General features: G+C 56.9%; 6 protein-coding genes across 6 annotated transcripts; 2 read left to right on the top strand and 4 right to left on the bottom strand.

Moving 5' to 3' along the window:
- Positions 1-60: 60 nt before the first annotated feature.
- On the top strand, positions 61-2,050 carry KRP23_4906 (Gluconokinase; the record flags this gene model as incomplete). Its single annotated transcript, XM_067889918.1, has 6 exons — positions 61-501; positions 562-658; positions 720-1,122; positions 1,193-1,389; positions 1,453-1,659; positions 1,731-2,050. The coding sequence occupies 6 exons, from the start codon at positions 61-63 to the stop codon at positions 2,048-2,050; spliced, it is 1,665 nt and encodes a 554-aa protein (XP_067746509.1).
- Positions 2,051-2,418: 368 nt separating this feature from the next.
- On the bottom strand, positions 2,419-3,374 carry KRP23_4905 (3-methyl-2-oxobutanoate hydroxymethyltransferase; the record flags this gene model as incomplete). Its single annotated transcript, XM_067889917.1, has 7 exons — positions 2,419-2,434; positions 2,510-2,577; positions 2,642-2,738; positions 2,799-2,844; positions 2,906-2,930; positions 3,090-3,098; positions 3,162-3,374. 7 exons carry the CDS (start codon positions 3,372-3,374, stop codon positions 2,419-2,421), a joined length of 474 nt encoding a protein of 157 aa, XP_067746508.1.
- Positions 3,375-8,476: 5,102 nt separating this feature from the next.
- KRP23_4904 (Glycerophosphodiester phosphodiesterase GDPD6) lies at positions 8,477-10,836 on the bottom strand (the record flags this gene model as incomplete). The annotated part of the gene is made up of 4 exons (XM_067889916.1): positions 8,477-8,660; positions 8,718-8,899; positions 8,964-9,327; positions 9,605-10,836. 4 exons carry the CDS (start codon positions 10,834-10,836, stop codon positions 8,477-8,479), a joined length of 1,962 nt encoding a protein of 653 aa, XP_067746507.1.
- A 705-nt stretch (positions 10,837-11,541) lies between these two features.
- On the bottom strand, positions 11,542-11,955 carry KRP23_4903 (uncharacterized protein; the record flags this gene model as incomplete). Its single annotated transcript, XM_067889915.1, has 1 exon — positions 11,542-11,955. The coding sequence occupies one exon, from the start codon at positions 11,953-11,955 to the stop codon at positions 11,542-11,544; it is 414 nt and encodes a 137-aa protein (XP_067746506.1).
- Positions 11,956-12,742: 787 nt separating this feature from the next.
- KRP23_4902 (Glycerophosphodiester phosphodiesterase GDPD6) lies at positions 12,743-13,944 on the top strand (the record flags this gene model as incomplete). Its single annotated transcript, XM_067889914.1, has 2 exons — positions 12,743-13,865; positions 13,937-13,944. The coding sequence occupies 2 exons, from the start codon at positions 12,743-12,745 to the stop codon at positions 13,942-13,944; spliced, it is 1,131 nt and encodes a 376-aa protein (XP_067746505.1).
- A 41-nt stretch (positions 13,945-13,985) lies between these two features.
- Positions 13,986-17,413, bottom strand: KRP23_4901 (2-oxoglutarate dehydrogenase, mitochondrial; the record flags this gene model as incomplete). Its single annotated transcript, XM_067889913.1, has 8 exons — positions 13,986-14,348; positions 14,428-15,841; positions 15,918-16,576; positions 16,641-16,751; positions 16,815-16,894; positions 16,956-17,078; positions 17,143-17,182; positions 17,246-17,413. The coding sequence occupies 8 exons, from the start codon at positions 17,411-17,413 to the stop codon at positions 13,986-13,988; spliced, it is 2,958 nt and encodes a 985-aa protein (XP_067746504.1).
- Between the last annotated feature and the right edge of the window lie 32 nt (positions 17,414-17,445).

Raw genomic sequence — 17,445 nt, 5'->3', positions numbered from 1 at the left:
CTACTGCACCCGACCTGGCACTCATCCCATCATTAGCATGTCATTCCCGATTGCGCAAAGATGAAGCTGTTCCTGCCGCTGCTCGCGTCGTCCCTCGCCGGCTGCGCGTGGGTCTACCGCTCCCACCAACAGCGTCTCCAGCACGAAGACTTCCTGCGTGGCTTGGCGCAACCCCAGCGGTACCGGGGCCTGCCGGTGGTCGTCGTTGTGGATGTGGGGAGCTCCTCGATCCGCGCGAGCTGCTTTGCACTTGTGTCCGGGGCCCAATGGGTCCTCATCGACGGCTCCCTGCAGCAGCAGCACGTGACGTCTATTGACGTTCACGGAGAGGCCGACTGCGCGCAGATCTCGGCGGCGGTGGAGCGCGTTCTGGACCACACGATGGACTTTCTGCGAGCGACGGACCTAACGCAGAAGCTCGTGGGTGTGGGCTTCAGCACCTTCGCCATGAACGTTCTGGGTGTGGACGCCAAGGGGAAAGTGGCTACTCCAGTGTACACGGTGAGGGGGTTGGAAAAAAAGGGGGGGGGTGCTGACTGGAGAATTGACACAAACTTGTAGTATGCTGGCAGAAGGAAGACCACGGCGGTGTGGGCCAAGGAGCTGCAGGAGAGACTGGTGGCTCGCGGGGAGCTGGAGGACGCCCATAACCGCACAGGTAGAGAGGGCGTGCTTTTGGTAGTGAGGAGTGGCTTGCTGACGGGGTACTGCTACGGTAGGAACGGTCATTCATCCTGCGTATGCGCCGGCCACGTTCCTGCGTCTTCATGAGGAAGACCCAGCAATGTTGGAGCGTGTCACCAAGTGGCAGAGCATTTCAGGCTACTTGATTGGCAAGTGGACCACTGCAGCCGAGCAGGAAGGGTGCTTACCTATCAGTTTTTCGGAGGCGTCGTGGATGGGGCTGCTCGACTTCCGACGCAGTCAGTGGGACTCGAGACTGCTTGAGCTCGTTGGCATGGACAGCAACAAGATGCCGCCGGTTGCGGACTCGTCCGTGCCTTTCTCGGGACTGAATTCGACGTTCGCGAAGCGATGGCCCGAGCTGAAAAGCGTGCCGTTCTTCCTCGGTGTCTCGGACGGAGCTGCGGCGAACATCGGATCCAAGTGCATCGATGCATCGTAAGTGCTATTCAAGTGAAAGGGCTGTGCCAGTGTGTGATGTACTTACACAAATGTTATTTATGACTAGGCGAATCGCTGTGACGATCGGCACCAGTGCTGCGCTTCGTGTCGTGCTGAGTGCGGATGCCATGAAGAATGCGAAGGTTCCGAAGGGTCTGTGGTGCTATCGTATTGGCGAGGACCAAGTTCTTCTTGGCGGCGCGCTCAGTGACGGCGGATCGGTGTACAAGTTTTTCCGCGAATCACTTCGTCTCAGCGACGACGGTGAGAGGCCTTCAATATTTGCGACCAAAACCTCGGCTCTAATGCATTCTGTTGTTGGTGTAGACTTGACGTCTGAGCTAGAGAAGCTTGCTCCGACGAAGCACGGCCTCACTGTGCTGCCGTTCCTAAGCGGCGAGCGTGCACCAGGGTGGCTGGAAAATGCGACCTGCACCATCACCGGCATCAACAAGTGGACAACACCTATCGAGTTTTTGCGTGCTGGCATGGAGTCTATTGCCCTGCGTATTGGTGTGCTGTTCTCTCTTCTGGGTACGTATATTTATTTTGCTATAGTGTAAGTAAGTGCCTTCTACTCTCACTAATTTTCGTGCAATCACTAGCTTTCTCTGCTGACTTGGACGCAACGGTCGTTGTAAGCGGCACAGCACTCACGTCGTCACCAGTTTGGCGGCAGATGATCGCCGACTGCTTGGGAAAGAAGTTGATCCTCGAGGCTAGCGCCACGGAAACTACTTCGCGTGGTCTTGCGGTGCTAATCGGAACGTACTTGAGTCTTCACACTCTTCAAGACTCGGGATCATTTCCGTCGGGAACTACCCACCTAGAGTACTCGCATCCCGATGCGGCAGCTCACGCAGCGTACCTCGAGACACGCCACGAACAAGAGTCGCTGTACCGGAAGATGTACTCGGATATTTGATCAAGGGCTTTTTGAGCAGTACCAGCGATTTTGGACTGAAATTGATTGTTCCTGTGAAGTAGATATAGCACCGTATCCGATTGCTGTCATTAATACAGTTCCAGCATTTGTCTACTTACTCGTCATCATATACTGCTGTCGACCAGACACGTGGTCCGACTCGACCGCCATCTCCGACCTCGACCTCGACCTCGACCGGAGCCTGGTACGACGGTACTCTCCTCTACTGCTGCTTCTCGATTTTTGGTCACATCGACGCTCTCTCTCACTGCCCCTGCTTCTAGTATCTCTGCGTCGTTCTTTCGAGTCTTCCAAACTTAGTGTGCTGAGAGCGAAGGCCGATGTGTCCTGCCACAGCAATTCCACCATCAACGATGGTCGTGGCTGCAACAAGCAGTACAAATAACTCCGTTAGTTGCCTCCAGCTCACCTTCCGTGCAAGCAGACTGTTGTCCTTACTCGTTTCGGCTGCGTTCCTTGCCTCCCTCCGAGGGACCCTCAACCTGCACACAACCCGCACCTCCTTCCTGTTGCCCCACGTCATTTCCATCAATATCACGTCGCCTTATCCAAGTCAATATAAAAGCATACCTTCACTAAGTGCTGAGCGTTCTTCGGTGCTTCACACGGCGATCCTTCGCACCTTCCGAACGGCGTGTTCGTGATCACCAGTGGACGGCTGGCTCCACTATCAACAAATGCAACTATCAGCTACCCAGGAGCTCCCACGTTCGTCAGCAACACTTACCGCTTCACCGCCTGCGTGTGGTGGATCATGGTCTCCAACGTCATTCCTGCAAAGGCGCCAACAGTCAGTGCAACCCCATGGCTCTCCCACTTGTGCGTTGGGCCTACCTGCTCCACCATGCCCAATGGGTCTCTAGCCAGCAGGATGTCAAACCCCGCTAGATCCACGTGCACCACCGACGGGTCGTCGTAGGCCGTGACCATGGTAATGGCTTTAAGCTTGCGCTTGAAGATGTCGAGCGTCGGCAGCAGCTCGGTCACGTCCTTGGGCGTCTTCTCCTGCGTCCGTCACTGCAACCCACTGTCAATGCAGCACACAATTGTCAGTCTCCTTCTCCCCAGCCAATCAAGTGGCGTCACTCACCGGCGGGTTCGTGTCCAGCAGTCGGCAGTGGGCGAGACGCATGTGGTTCTGGGCGTTCACGGAGCCTGGGGTCCGGAGCCTGGCCCACGACCCCCTCGAGCAGCTGCTGCTCTCGTAGCAGCAGCACATTGGCGATGGCCAGCAGTCGACATGGCGCATGCCGTCGCACGGGCCTCCCAGGAACTGGCGCGGCGTCGGCGAGTGCGCCACCATGTCGCTCTGATTATAATCCTCCAGCTTGAAGGTTGAGCTTGAAGCTCATTTTGGGACTAGATATGTAGTTTAACATAATGTATTTTCAAATGTAGTTGATCTCGAAGCTCATTTTGGGACAAGATATGGAGTTCAACATGTTTATTTACAAATGCAGCCACATGTCGAGCATGTGATTGGTGGATACTCTACATTCGACATCAGGACGGCCAAACGCCAACTGCCAAGCTCGATGCACCGCAGTCGTCGTCGTCGCCGTCGCCCCCCCCCCCCCCAGAAGCGACTCGCACTAGCCTGTCTACCACCATCGAGTCGATGGGGTCCACGCTGCTGCAATCGCTCTGACGGCCACGTCCAATGGCATTCGCGGCGGAGGACACCATCCACCTGCAGACGCTTCGACCCGACGCTCTTCGAGATGACGGGAGGAAGTAGCTGGAGAGCTCGAGCGGCTCAACGGGAAGAAGCGCTAGCAGTCGAGAGAAACGGAAACGCGCGGTTGGGGGTGTTACTGGACTCGCTCAGAGAGGGAACCGAACGCAAGGCGATGGCTGTTGCGTACTTCGAAAGCTGCTCGGAGCTCCAAGTGTATGCTGATGATCTGCACGCGTTTCCCACCCAAGCACGAGGGCAAGAGCGTCAACATTCAGAAAAAGGAGGAGTTGATCAACACCTTAAGACGCAACACAAGGCCGCTCAAGACGCTAGGGTACGTTGTTCATTACCACATTCAGTGCTTAAAGCAGCAACTAACACCTCTTGCTAGCATCTCGAACGGATTGAATCGAGCGGAGATGAGAGAACCAAAGTCCTAAGGTTGAATCAAGAGCAGCGACGACGAGAAGATCAAGAGCAAGCAGCAGTATGTGCCGCCACAATTGTTGAGCGCCGGGAGCATGACCAATCTACGCCTTTAGTACAGCATTTTTGCGCGACACAGATCCAGACATCGACTTCATTTATACTGTGCAACCGCTGTCTCCGATGAGTATTCCCGAATTTCAGCCGAAGTTGGTGTCCGCGCTAGAACGGAGCGTAAGAGTCACCGAAAATCCACCACGGCGTGTGCTTCTTCGGCGTGCTGTGCGAGTACCAGGAGGCCATCAAACTGACGCATCAGGAGAGCGTTGGGTATTTTACCCTTGTCGAGCGTCACGAGCGTGGAACTTTTGAGGCTGCTTTTTACGTTCCTGGGTCCAAGAAAGAAGGCACAAGCTCTTTGATATCGTGAACCCTGCGTGGAGCAATTGTTGGTACTACAAGAAAGCGAGATGGAGGCCAGTCTACCGGTGGAGTTGTCCTGGCAGCAAGCACTACCAAGGGAGCGAAGAGGTATGACCGCCAGGTCGTGCAACGCTACTTTGCTTGGGACCGCAACGGTGGCGGAGACCATGGATGCGTCGTTGCGCGCTTGCCATGCGGTTCTTTCTGGGCGACAGAGGTGACTCCAGCGCTTGGTATCGAGCAGACGACAACTATTTGACATGAAAAGACTGCAATGTTTGAGCATCACGTACCAGCTCTGGGTAACGGAGGCAATCCGAAGTAGCGGTTGTATCGTGCACTCATCTGCTAGACGACCGAGACACAGAAAGTGACGATGAAGAGGATGAGGATCAAAACGAGTCTGTTGAAGGAAGCGAACTGCAGAGAAAGCGCTAGAGAAGAGCTCGTGCGTTATGGCAGCTACCGAGCGAACAGACTGTGTGTGGTTGTCATGCGAGCTCAGGTGGCCCGAGACTTGAAATGTGCACTTGTGTCGCCAACAGGTCGTGTGCGAGAGCGCGATTCATTCACGATGACGCCTCACGTGTACCGTCCAGTGTCGAGCAGTAGCGCCGTTGCTGAACTTCGTTCCATCTGAAATGCTGGTTGGTGCTGGGCTCTGAGCTGCTGGACGAGCTGGCCCAGCGCCAGAGCGTACGCTGCAACTCGGCCTCGGCCTCCGCCGTAGTGTCCCAGTCGCTGCTCAAGCCGCTGATTGCCAGCTACATGCACGTGAGGGCGGACACGTGGGTGACGGAGCTACTGGGCGACCGACGACGCCTCACGACGACGCAAAGACAAGACTATTGCTGCTCTACTTCATCCTGTCGCGACCTACTACCTTCTACTGCAAGTCCCAAGTCCGCCTTGTGGCCACTGGGGTATGCTGTTGACCCCGTACAATACTCACTGACGTCTGGCAACATTGCATTGGATTGGAAGTTATGAGAAGCTGAATGGAATCACTCTACGAGCGTACTGTTGGTCTCCGCTAGCAGCTTCACGGACGTCTTTTTCTCGGTCTTGCTGGATTTCTTTGACGAGCCGCTCAGAAACGTCTGTGAAGAAAGACGTCGTATCGGCTGTAGTTCCAGCTAGAAAGGCGAGCAGGTCTGCTGGGATGTCTGTCCACCAGCAGTTGAGACGGAGCGAATGCAGAGCAGGAAAAGCGGTTGTGGTCCGCCTTCACTTTCTCGGGTCCTGGCTCAGCGTCGGCAGCTAGCGACGAAGCGCCAGCGTGTCGACCACAAAGTCCTCGCGCGCAGTAGCAATCGGTATCGAGCACATGAGCCCATGTACGATCGGGAGCTGTGGTGTTCCTTATTTTGGCTTGCACCAAGGAGTGCACTTGGCTCTCTTTCGGCACCAAAGCGCGTGGGTCTTGGAAGAAGTGGTCGCCACGCCCAGCAGCAGCAGCAGCAGCAGCACGCTCCTGAGCTACGTGCATGAAGCTCTTGTAAACTGCTCAGCGGATACAGTGCAAAGGCGTTGCGGGGCGCCTTTTGCACGAGCTCGGAGCCCTCCTCGGACGTGGCGAGCACCATCTTGATCTCGGCAACGTGCAGCAGGGCCGTGTTAAACTTGTGCAGGAGCAACTTGTCCCAGTGGAAACGTGGGGCCCGGAGCGCCCGAGGTTTTGAAGTCGATTGCCACGTCGCCTGCAGCGTTTTCGCAAGTCGGATCATCGGCGGTGCTGCACTTTCTCGCTCGGGTTTGGCACTGTGGAGTTTTGCTCATTCCACAACTGGAGCCGAACCAAGCAAGCCAAGCCCAAGACGACCATGGTGACCGAGATTTACTACCGCAAGGCGTTGGCGCAGATGAAGAACAAGCACTCGCTGCTGGAGGAGAAGCACGCGCTGCTGGAGGACGAGCACGCGCAGATGAAGACCGCGCACACGAAGCTCGAGGAGGAGCACGCCGAGCTTCTGAACGAGCGCAACGATCTGGAGGGCGACACGTGGCTTTGGATGATGCAGAACAACAAGCTACATGCCCAGCTCAAGGAACTCCAAGCCGAGCACGCTAAATGGAAGGCTGCATGCGCGTCGCTCGTGAAGGAGGTGGAGAGGAAGGTTCTGGAGGAAGATTACATGGCGTATCTGGCGCAGGCGTATGGCCAGACGCACTGGCCGGTGGCCAAGGTGGCCGAGCTGAAGGTCGAGCAGGAGCGCCAGCTCGCTGAGGCGCACCAGCTAGCCGAGGAGCGGGAGCAAGCGCTGATGGACAAGGTCGCGGCGCTCGAGAGCGAGGTTGCGACGCTCAAGGTGACCCTCAAGAGCAAGGTTGCGTCGCTCCAACGCACGATCCAGCAGAAAGACGACGACTTCGACAGCTTCCGCCGGTCCAGCAAGGAGGCCACGGACAAAGTCGTGAAGGATCTCGCAGAGGCCAAGGCCGAGACCATGAAGCACCAGAGGGTGATCCGGACGCTTCGCACGGCACGGGAGAATGGCGCGAAGACGGCCCTGTCCAGGACGAACCCGGTCAAGGAGAGGCGGTTCCCCAAGACGGTGGAGGTGTCGGCGCCGACGCAGCAGCGTGAGGCCTTGGTGGTGCTGCAGGAGCAGAGGCAGAGGCAGAGGCTGCGTGAGAAGAGCAGCAGCTATAGCAGTCGGTCGACGGTGAGCAGACCCACGACAACGAGCTCCAGGGCCTCAACAAAGACAACGGCGTCGCCTGCGACGTTGCGGGGGGTTGCGAAGGCGCCAGCGCAAACGCAGCAGCGCCCGGTTCGGAAGCAGGAGTTGAAGCAGCCCAACGGGACCAAACGTGCTCCGGCAAAGGTGACGCCCAGGTGGGAGCAGTACAAGAACCAGCGGTCAGGGCCTTCGTCTGCGGCGACATCGTCCACGTCGTCATCGCCGGAGATTTCTCCGCGATCGGCAGCGTAGTCGACGAAAGCTGGGCCTGGACTGCTGCGTGGCGGATGCGGTGGAGCAGATCAAGATTGTCGACTAGTTGATGGAACGGTTGGCGTGGAGAATTGGTGCGGGGCGGGGCACTCATCTCTGCCTCGTATCGTGGCCATTGCGCGCGACGCGGGACTCATTTCTCCCGGCGTTCCAAGCAACATGGCATCAAGCGGCACCACAAGCCCAGTTTGGCGAGCAGAGACCCATTGCTCTCTGTCGTGGCTGACCTCTCGTGGAAGGCTCCTGGATGTGGAGCGCTGAGGCTCGGTAGGTCTCGCGTGAAGTCGCGCCAGCAGTCTCAGTTGATCGGGGCCCATTACCTCCGTTGAAGCTGCAGATGCTGGCGTGCTTCGCGTGAGGTGCGGGCGTGGTGTGCTTCCGAAGTGGTCGACGGGGACTCATTACTCCCTGTCGGCCACTTTGATCGGCCACCCGCCTGCTCGTCTACCTTGCTGCGGTGCTCGCGTCCGATGCTTTCTTCGTGGGGTGTGCCTCGATTTCGCTCGCCGAATGGGCTCCTCCTATCGTGACGTGCTGCTTGATGACGACAATCGCGATGACAAGATACTATGATGAACAAGCGACCAAGCTAGCTAGGAACAGCCTGAAGACAAGTTTGCAATTTACATGTATGCGATGAGCATGTGCAGATCGTAGCGAGTAGTAGTAGTAGTATTTATTGAATCCAACAGCATTTGCTCTCACCTTTGTCTGTAGTAAAGCACCCTGGGTTGTCTCGACGTCAACACAAAAGACGACCAGCAAGAACCAAGTACTGCAACACACAGAACTCTTTTTTTATTTAATGATACGAGTGTGGGCAGTTCGTTCCTACAGCAGCTAGCGTTCATTTCCACTCGATGCCCGATCCTTGTCCGTCCTCTCCATCAGTGATCTCCGTCCTCAACATACTCCATGAACTCACTCGTGGAACTTGTCCTCGTCCTCGCTCATGTCACCGTAGACGCCGTGCTTGTCGTCCACCATGTGCTTCCAGCCCTCCTTGACGTGCATCATTTCGGTCATCTCTGTCAGAACCATCCCAGCAGCAGCGCTTCTCGGGGGCCTCGTCATGCTCGGCCACAGTGTCCCGGAGCTCATCGACCTGGTGGCGAAACACAGCAACGCAACTCACCTCGCTGTTACGAACAAGCTCAATGACCGAGGCAATGTTGCTCCACTGGTCGCTGCCTCCGATATGCGTAGCGCAGCCGTCATTCCTGTACAGCTGCAGGAAGTAGTAAGCCTGGAAGAGCTGGTACGACAAGTTAAATTCATCCCTCGTCCGGCTCCAGCCGCTTCTTGACACTGCCGCCCTGCAGCACCGAGTTCACACGGAAGATCCTGCACCAGCATCGCCACGTTAGCTTCAACGCGCCATGAGAACTCCTTCTGAGCTGCACCGCACCGGCCGATGACACCAATCTTCCGGAGCTCCTTTCGGCGTCCCCTTTTCCTTCTGCTTCTCGATTTTCTTGCGACGTTTCTCCAGGATCTTGTTGCACTGCGCCTTCAACATAGCGGCGAGCTTCTCGTCCATTTTCGTAGCCTTGGCCCCCGCCTCATGGGCCTTGGCGCTCCTCTCTGCCATGCAAGCCTTGAGTTGGGCCTCCTCGTTCTTGAAGAACTGGAAAGACGACACGAGCTCACGCGAGAGCACCGCCGTCGTGGACTCCACCAGCTTCACAGCGTCCGTGGTCTTGTCGGTGGCCTTGCCGTCCAACGGTTGACGCTGAGCACATGGAGTGCATCCTTCGTAGCCGATACGCCCCCTTAGTAGCTGACAGCGCCGTCATGAGCACGTGTAGGTAAATTCCCGATCTTTCGCCCACGACCGTGCGCCTGCGCGATGCGGCCTTGCATCAAACTACTTTTCCACTTCATTTTTTCTACCAATCATATGGGTGAATGGCAGCCAGTCGGGCATCGATGGGATGGTCACTTGGTGTCAAGCATGGTCTGTTGGCACATAAGCATAAGCAACAGGCTTGGAATACGCTGGTACATGGAGAAGGATATGCGCTACCATTTCATGTACCATCTACCTACTGCGAAGCCAGCCACGCATTTCGAGCGGGGACGGCCGTCTTGCAGTTGTCGGTGAACAGACCGTCGATGCCCATGTCGAACAGCTCCAAGTACTCGAGCGTCGCGTTGCCAGAGTAGTTGACGGCCAGACGGTAGTTCTCGTCTCGCATCGTCCACGCGTGCACCTGCAGTCCGACGGCGTGCGCGTCCTCGATCACGTTCGGGTACTCGAAGATGGTGTAGTCGGCGTCCGAGACCTGTCCGTCGCCGTTCGAGTCGACGACGTTGCCATCGGCATCCACCTCGACGGCGACGGCCTTGAGCAGGTACCTCTTCCAGGGAGACACAACGTCGGCGTACGTGGCCACCTCGGCCAGGCCCTCCGGCGTGGTGAGGTAGCCAAAGTAGTCCATGCGGTTGGTCAGAGTCCAGTCGTACGGGCGGTCGGACGGCGCCTGGAAGATGACCTCGCCTGTAAGCGGGTCGCTGTCGTAGCCGTCGAGGAGCTGCACCAGCGTGACGTTGGTGAGCTCGTTGAGGTCGCGCAGGTTCTGCGTCTCGAAGGACTGGATGAACACGGGCGCGTCGGCGTGGTTCCAGCCGTACTTGGTCAGCAGCTCCAGCAGCGTGTTCTCGATGGGGAGGCCGAGCGCCTTGTGGAAGCTCGAGTGCTTCACCTCCGGGTAGATGGCGATGGTGCGGTTGTACTCGGCCGACTTGCTCTGCGCCAGCTGGATGACCTCCTCGAACGTCGGGATCTCGTACAGTCCGTTGTAGCTCTGGTTGCGCTCGGGGAGCGGCTGCACGGCGCGCAGCGTCTTGATCTCCTCGAGCGTGAAGTCGCTGACGAAGTAGCCCTCCGTGACGATGCCGTCCAGCGTCTTGTTGGTGAGACGGTCGGCGAACTCGGGGTGGTCGGCGACGTTGGTGGTGCCGTCGATGTAGGGCTCGTGGCGGACAACGAGCACTCCGTCCTTGGTGCTGACGAGGTCGGGTTCAATGACGTCGACGCCGACTTGGATGGCGAGTGTGTAGCCGGCGATGGTGTGGTCGGGCAGGTACCCGGGTGCCCCGCGGTGGCCGACGATCGTCGGGTGCTTGAGCGACTTGATGGAGCCCTCGGTGGTGGTGACGGCGGCGGTGGTAGTCACGGGCTCCGTCTGCGTGACGGAGGCGTCTCCGCAGACGTCGGCGTTGACGTTGGTAGCAGCGAAAGCCAAGGCGAGAGCACCGGCGTAGCAAATGTTAACCATGACGGAGGAGTGCGGAGATAGCGGAGGTCTTGGTGGGGAATTCGGAAGTGAGATGAACAGCGACAGCAGGAGGAACCGCGTCAAGATTGGCATTCATGAGCCCGTGGCCCGGGGTCAGCGCGCTGAGATCGCTTTCGTGATTTGAAAGACACTGTATCTCCTGGGCGCCAGGGCATAATGGGCCGGGGAGAGCCGAATCCGCTCGGGTCACGTGTACCACATGCCGACAAAACTAAAAGATGCAAGAGGAATTAATTGCGGGGACCAGTGATAGGACATGTGTGCGAACGGAATCTACAGGCCTTGACTTCGTGCAAACGTGCTTCGAAGTAATAGCGCCAATGGACCTCCAACGCATCGGTACCTTGGAGGACGATCGAGGCGATTGCACGTCGCTGAAACTTTCAGCCTGAAAGACATGATCGCTTGGTTATTATTGCCCGGTTTTCTGGACTCGACGAGCGAGCGAGAGGCTCCGATCTGCAGCAAGTTGCATGATGCAACTTGCATCGCTGTGCTCCAGTTCTCGTGAACGCCTGACTGGCGGTCTCTCTCCGATAGAGAACGGCCGCAGAGCTGTCACTGCTTTGCGTGTTTGCAGATCAAGGAACACGCAAAGCAAAAACAACAAACACGCCGTCCTTATCACTTTACCATCTGCACCACCTATCCGCCGGAAGCTGAGTGCTTGGAGTTGTTCAATTCTTATGTTGCAGCGGGGGTACCGACAAACTGCACTCGGCTGTAGTGGGAATGGCTGTACAGCAGCACAATAGGTGGGTTGGCCGTGGAAGTGGACAATCCGCACGCCTGTCGAAGCCAAGCAATCCACCGCTCGGGCTCCAAGCTGGGGATGAAATACGCCTCCGCCGAGTCCAGCTCACGTCCAGATCTTGCTATCCGCTCGGGCTTGTAGACTTGGTAGTAGCTTGGGGGTGTTTGCAGGCCGTACGGCGCGATGACCACGAAAATTGGTTGTTGCAGGAGCTTCGCCATCATGCGGAGGGAGACCTCTGTGCCCCACAGTTCGAGCGGCAAGGACGCAGCGATATCGGACGGTGACTGCGCGATGGCGTCAATGTACTCCTGAAAAAGCGCATCCGATTCCTCCTCCGACATGGTCGCTGCTAGCTCCAGGCCTTCGACTTCCAGTAGATTGCTCGCCAAAATGGCCTGTCGGATGTCGTGCGGAAATTCCACTTCGTATCCGTAGCGGCTTGCTTCGGCAATGCCTGTCTTTAAGTGCTGGGTCATCCGCTCCAAGGCCTCAACGTGCTGCGGTGTGTCGAAGCGCATGTCGAGCAGTGACATAGCTACTGCGTAGTATTGGCAACTGCCGGTAGCTGGTGTGGGTACTGGCTGCAATCCATAGCTCTCGAGGATGTTCTCCCCGTTTGGAGTCTTCTGACGTGCATCGGTACTTGAGGGCGTGAAGACCTGGTTCCCACCTGCACGAGTGCGCTTGACGATGTCAGCAATGAGGTTCTGCTGCTTGACTAAGGAAGCTGGACGGGCGATGAATGGAGTGGCATTCTCTGCCAGAGCGGGTAAGTCTTCTGAACCACATTCGTCACCTGCAAGCCGCGAGGTGGTGGCTCGTTCCTTGGTAAACGAGAACGGTGTCTCCGCCGGGCATCCGTTTAACGCGGCGTTGGCGGACACGCAGACACCTTCAGCTTTCGCGCTCGAAGCTACGTGTACCAAGAGTAACGCCCCGACGTACCAAACACTTACCATGGCACCGGGCGAATTCGGAGAGAAATGGATTAGGATGGTGGATGTGTCGATGCCGGACCATCATGCCTTCACTGCGACTTTGCCAACAAGGAGCTGCGGCCAACGTGGGGCTAGTGCTATTAGCAGTGCGCATGCTCACTAAAACTGCTGTAACGATCCATTGCTCGGCATGACCACCCTCGGGCTTGCAGGCGTGCTCTTCCTGGCTATCGCCTCTTGGGGTGCCGATAAGAACACCAAGGCGGATATCTCCACATTGTCATCAAAACCGCTTCAGCACCCGACGATCGTCGGCCACCGCGGGGCACCCGGGTACCTGCCCGACCACACCATCGCCGGCTACACACTCGCCATCCAAGTCGGCGTCGACGTCATTGAACCCGACCTCGTCAGCACCAAGGACGGAGTGCTCGTTGTCCGCCACGAGCCCTACATCGACGGCACCACCAACGTCGCCGACCACCCCGAGTTCGCCGACCGTCTCACCAACAAGACGCTGGACGGCATCGTCACGGAGGGCTACTTCGTCAGCGACTTCACGCTCGAGGAGATCAAGACGCTGCGCGCCGTGCAGCCGCTCCCCGAGCGCAACCAGAGCTACAACGGACTGTACGAGATCCCGACGTTCGAGGAGGTCATCCAGCTGGCGCAGAGCAAGTCGGCCGAGTACAACCGCACCATCGCCATCTACCCGGAGGTGAAGCACTCGAGCTTCCACAAGGCGCTCGGCCTCCCCATCGAGAACACGCTGCTGGAGCTGCTGACCAAGTACGGCTGGAACCACGCCGACGCGCCCGTGTTCATCCAGTCCTTTGAGACGCAGAACCTGCGCGACCTCAACGAGCTCACCAACGTCACGCTGGTGCAGCTCCTCGACGGCTACGACAGCGACCCGCTCACGGGCGAGGTCATCTTCCAGGCGCCGTCCGACCGCCCGTACGACTGGACTCTGACCAACCGCACGGACTACTTTGGCTACCTCACCACGCCGGAGGGCCTGGCCGAGGTGGCCACGTACGCCGACGTTGTGTCTCCCTGGAAGAGGTACCTGCTCAAGGCCGTCGCCGTCGAGGTGGATACCGATGGCAACGTCGTCGACTCGAACGGCGACGGACAGGTCTCGGACGCCGACTACACCATCTTCGAGTACCCGAACGTGATCGAGGACGCGCACGCCGTCGGACTGCAGGTGCACGCGTGGACGATGCGAGACGAGAACTACCGTCTGGCCGTCAACTACTCTGGCAACGCGACGCTCGAGTACTTGGAGCTGTTCGACATGGGCATCGACGGTCTGTTCACCGACAACTGCAAGACGGCCGTCCCCGCTCGAAATGCGTGGCTGGCAATACTGGGTTTGCAGCTTCATGAATTCGCATTACATTTGCTGCAACTGAGCGAGCCTAACTATCTTACGCCAGTGCCTCATCGACGATCGTCTTCATCTCGTGCACGTGGATTTCGTACTGGCCTGTTGCAGGGGATGCAGAAGGGGGGCGTCCGATGTAGGAAAACTCGCGAGAGTCGCCCAGGTGCTCCAGCACAGTCAGCAACCGCGGGAGGATGTGGCCGTATGCGCCCATGTTTTTCGGCTCTTCCTGAACCCACACGATTTCTGCCTTGGGGTACCGTGCGATGCAATCGGCCACCTCATGGAACGGGAAAGGGGCCAACTGCTCGATACGAGCCGTAGCGATATTTCGGATCCCGCGGCTGCGCAAGCCATGGCGCACAGGGAAGTAGATTTTGCCGCAGCACAACACCAGCTTGCGGATCTACACAATCAAGAAAAGCGACAGTGTAGCAAGTTAGCAAGTGCATCAACAAACATCCTCCCCAGGAAATGATGCCTACCTCGTCATCGTTCACCATTGTCACTTGGTCATCGGGGTGAGGAGGGAGCACACGCTGGAATGACGTTCCCAGGGTCAAGTCAGCTAAGTCGGAGTTGCATGGGCGGTGGTGAAGAAGCGATTTCGGGGTGAACATGATCAGCGGCTTGCGATAGCTCGAGGATATCTGCCGGCGGAGCGCATGGAAATACTGCGCGGGTGTGGACGGAATCACCACCTGGACGTTTGTCCGCGTCATAGCAGCGTCAATGCCCTCTTCCGCTGTGAACTCGTCGCCGTCTTCATTGACTAGCTGAAGAAAACGCTCGATCCGTGCGCTACTGTGCTCGGGCCCTTGTCCCTCAAAACCGTGCGGTAAGTTGAGCACAATACCCGACTGCCGTTGCCACTTTTGCTCACCTGAAGTGATAAAGGTGTCAATCATTGTCTGGGCGCCATTCGCAAAATCTCCAAATTGTGCTTCCCAGATCGTCAGACCCATCGGTGTCTGGATGGAGTACCCGTACTCGAAGCCAAGCACTCCTTCCTCACTGAGTGGACTGTTGACTACGTCGAAGCGTCCACATGGCGCGTTTTCCAACCCAGTCATTTGCAGCGAGCTTCTGACGCCATCTACATCGAGGTCGTTCAGAGGCGTGTACGATGAGTTTCTCCCGGATAGGGCTTCGAATTGGTCATAGAGAACGGCGTGGCGTTGGTTGAAGGTGCCACGCTCGCAGTCTTGTCCGCTAAGCCGTACATCAACTCCTTCCACCAGCAGGCAACCAAAGGCCAGCATCTCTGCGGTTGCCCAATCTACTCGATCTCCAGTTTCAACTGCACGCAAGCGGTTGTTCATAATGGCTTCGACCTTGCGATGCGCCGAAAATCCCTGCGGAATTCGGAATAGTTGACCGCCAACCTTCTCCAGAAAGCTCTTATCAACACCCGTCGATCGGTCGTAGATAGGCTTGTCTGTAAGTTCGCAAGCATTTGAAAGGTCACCTGGGAAACTCTTCGATATGTCGCTCTTGGTGTCGGCATACCACTCAGTCTTCCAGGACGTATCACCGGGGTTATCCCATCCAGAGTGGTTTTCGCGTGAGTGATGATACTCTGAAACAAGATGATCTTCGAACGTGGAGCACATCTTGGCGTAGTCTTTGGGCGGCAGCGTACCTTCACTCGCGAGCTTCTGTGAATATAGCTTGATGATTGTTGGATGCTTGTTGATGAAGTGATACATGACTGGGGCTGTGATTTCGGGTGAATCTTGTTCGTTGTGACCGTGACGACGATAGCAAACTAGATCGACGGTCACATCACAGTGAAACGTTTGCCGGAACTCAACAGCAATTTTCATCACCTTTGCCACCGCCTCAGGGTCATCGGCGTTCACGTGGAATATCGGACTTCTGGATACCTTGGCAACATCGCTGTTCGCAACCCAAAGCAAAAGCCATAATCAGAACTACTGCAAGCTTTGGCAGCAAGTTTCAAAAGTGAACGTACGTGCAATACACCGCAGAGTCTGCATTTTTCGGCAATGTCGTAAAGCCGATCTGATTGTTGATGATGACATGGATCGTACCTCCTGTCCGAAAGTCCTCCAGAGAGCTGAACCCCAGTGCCTCTCGCACTGATCCTTGGAACATTGCAGCGTCTCCATGGATCAAGATCGGCATCACCCGACTGCCGTTATCTCCCAGTTGAGTCTGGCAGGCACGTGCTTGGCCCAGTACAACCGGGTTGACTGCTTCCAAATGCGACGGATTTGCAGCCAGGTTGACTTCCAGTTGCTTTCCATTGCGCATTTTAAGCATCGAGGATGTCCCGAGATGGTATCGAACATCATCAGAATTGTTCGGGTAGTCGGGCTCATCAGGAAGGTATGGCTGAAACTGAGAAATAATGGACCGCAGCGGACGCTGTAGCACATTCGCCAAGACGTTCAAACGGCCACGATGAGCCATCCCCATCTGAACGACCTCCACTCCATGATCACTGGCATTCTCCAGCAGCTCACAAAGGCCAGGGATCAAGCTCTCGCAGCCTTCGATGGAGAAGCGCTTTGCTCCGGAGAAGCGTCGCCCAAGAAACCGCTCGAACAGCTCCGCTTGCACCATTTGGCGTAGCATATCCACCTTCTCTTCCTTACTGTGAGGTTCGTCCTGCAATAAGAAACCACATCGTTAAACACAATGAACAACAAACAAACAAAACGCAAACACCAACCTTGTACTTTTCAAGCCGCTCGCGGATCCACAGCGCAGCGTCGCGATTGCGTAAATGCTGATACTCGAGTCCAATGTGGCCGCAGAAAAGTTCACGCAGCTCCGTCACAATCTAAAGGCACACCGCAGTCCATCAGCCACGTGCCTACAGTCCATCTACAGCCACATTCCCCACCTCTCTTAATGTAGCCACTGGACCAATAGACAAATCCTGTCCGATGAAAAACTCGCGGTCCAAGTCGCTGGCAGTGAAGCCTAGATACAAAGCACCCAGTCAGATAACAGACCCCCCTTTTGACAACAGCTTCCTCCTCACCGTGCGTCGTGAGCTCCAGCAGGTTCTTGGACGCGAGGCTGCGCAGATTGAATTCATCGAAGAAGGGCGTCTCCACCCACCGGTCTCCATTGATCCAGCGCTCCAGCTCCGGCAGTTTCTCCCCTGCAGCAGCGTTGAGTACAATAGTACGCATATCCCCATTCCCCATGCACATCGCAATTCTTACGTTTCTGCAGCGGGTCGATCTGGGCCACGTAGTGTCCATACTAAAAGCCAGAGAATCTGCGCGTGAGTGCCAGTCCAGTAGATCATTAAACGACTCGTCTTACCTGCTTGAAGGTGCGGATCAGCAGCAGCACGCGCCGTGTCTCCTCCTGCGAGCGTCGGAAGTCGTCGCTAAGCTTCTGCACGGGCGGAGGGACCTGATCGCTCTTGTACCGACGCACAATTGCGGCTGCAGGCCGCGCTCGGCCACCTCCTCTCAGCGCGCGGAGCATCTCGTATGGGGAAACGCTTTGCAGTAATAACC

The sequence above is a fragment of the Phytophthora ramorum genome, assembly GCF_020800215.1.
Source record: "Phytophthora ramorum isolate Pr-102 chromosome Unknown Phyram_PR-102_s0004, whole genome shotgun sequence".
Lineage (NCBI taxonomy): Eukaryota > Oomycota > Peronosporomycetes > Peronosporales > Peronosporaceae > Phytophthora > Phytophthora ramorum.
Note: the sequence above shows the minus strand (reverse complement) of the source record. Positions and strands in the feature narration are given on the sequence as shown.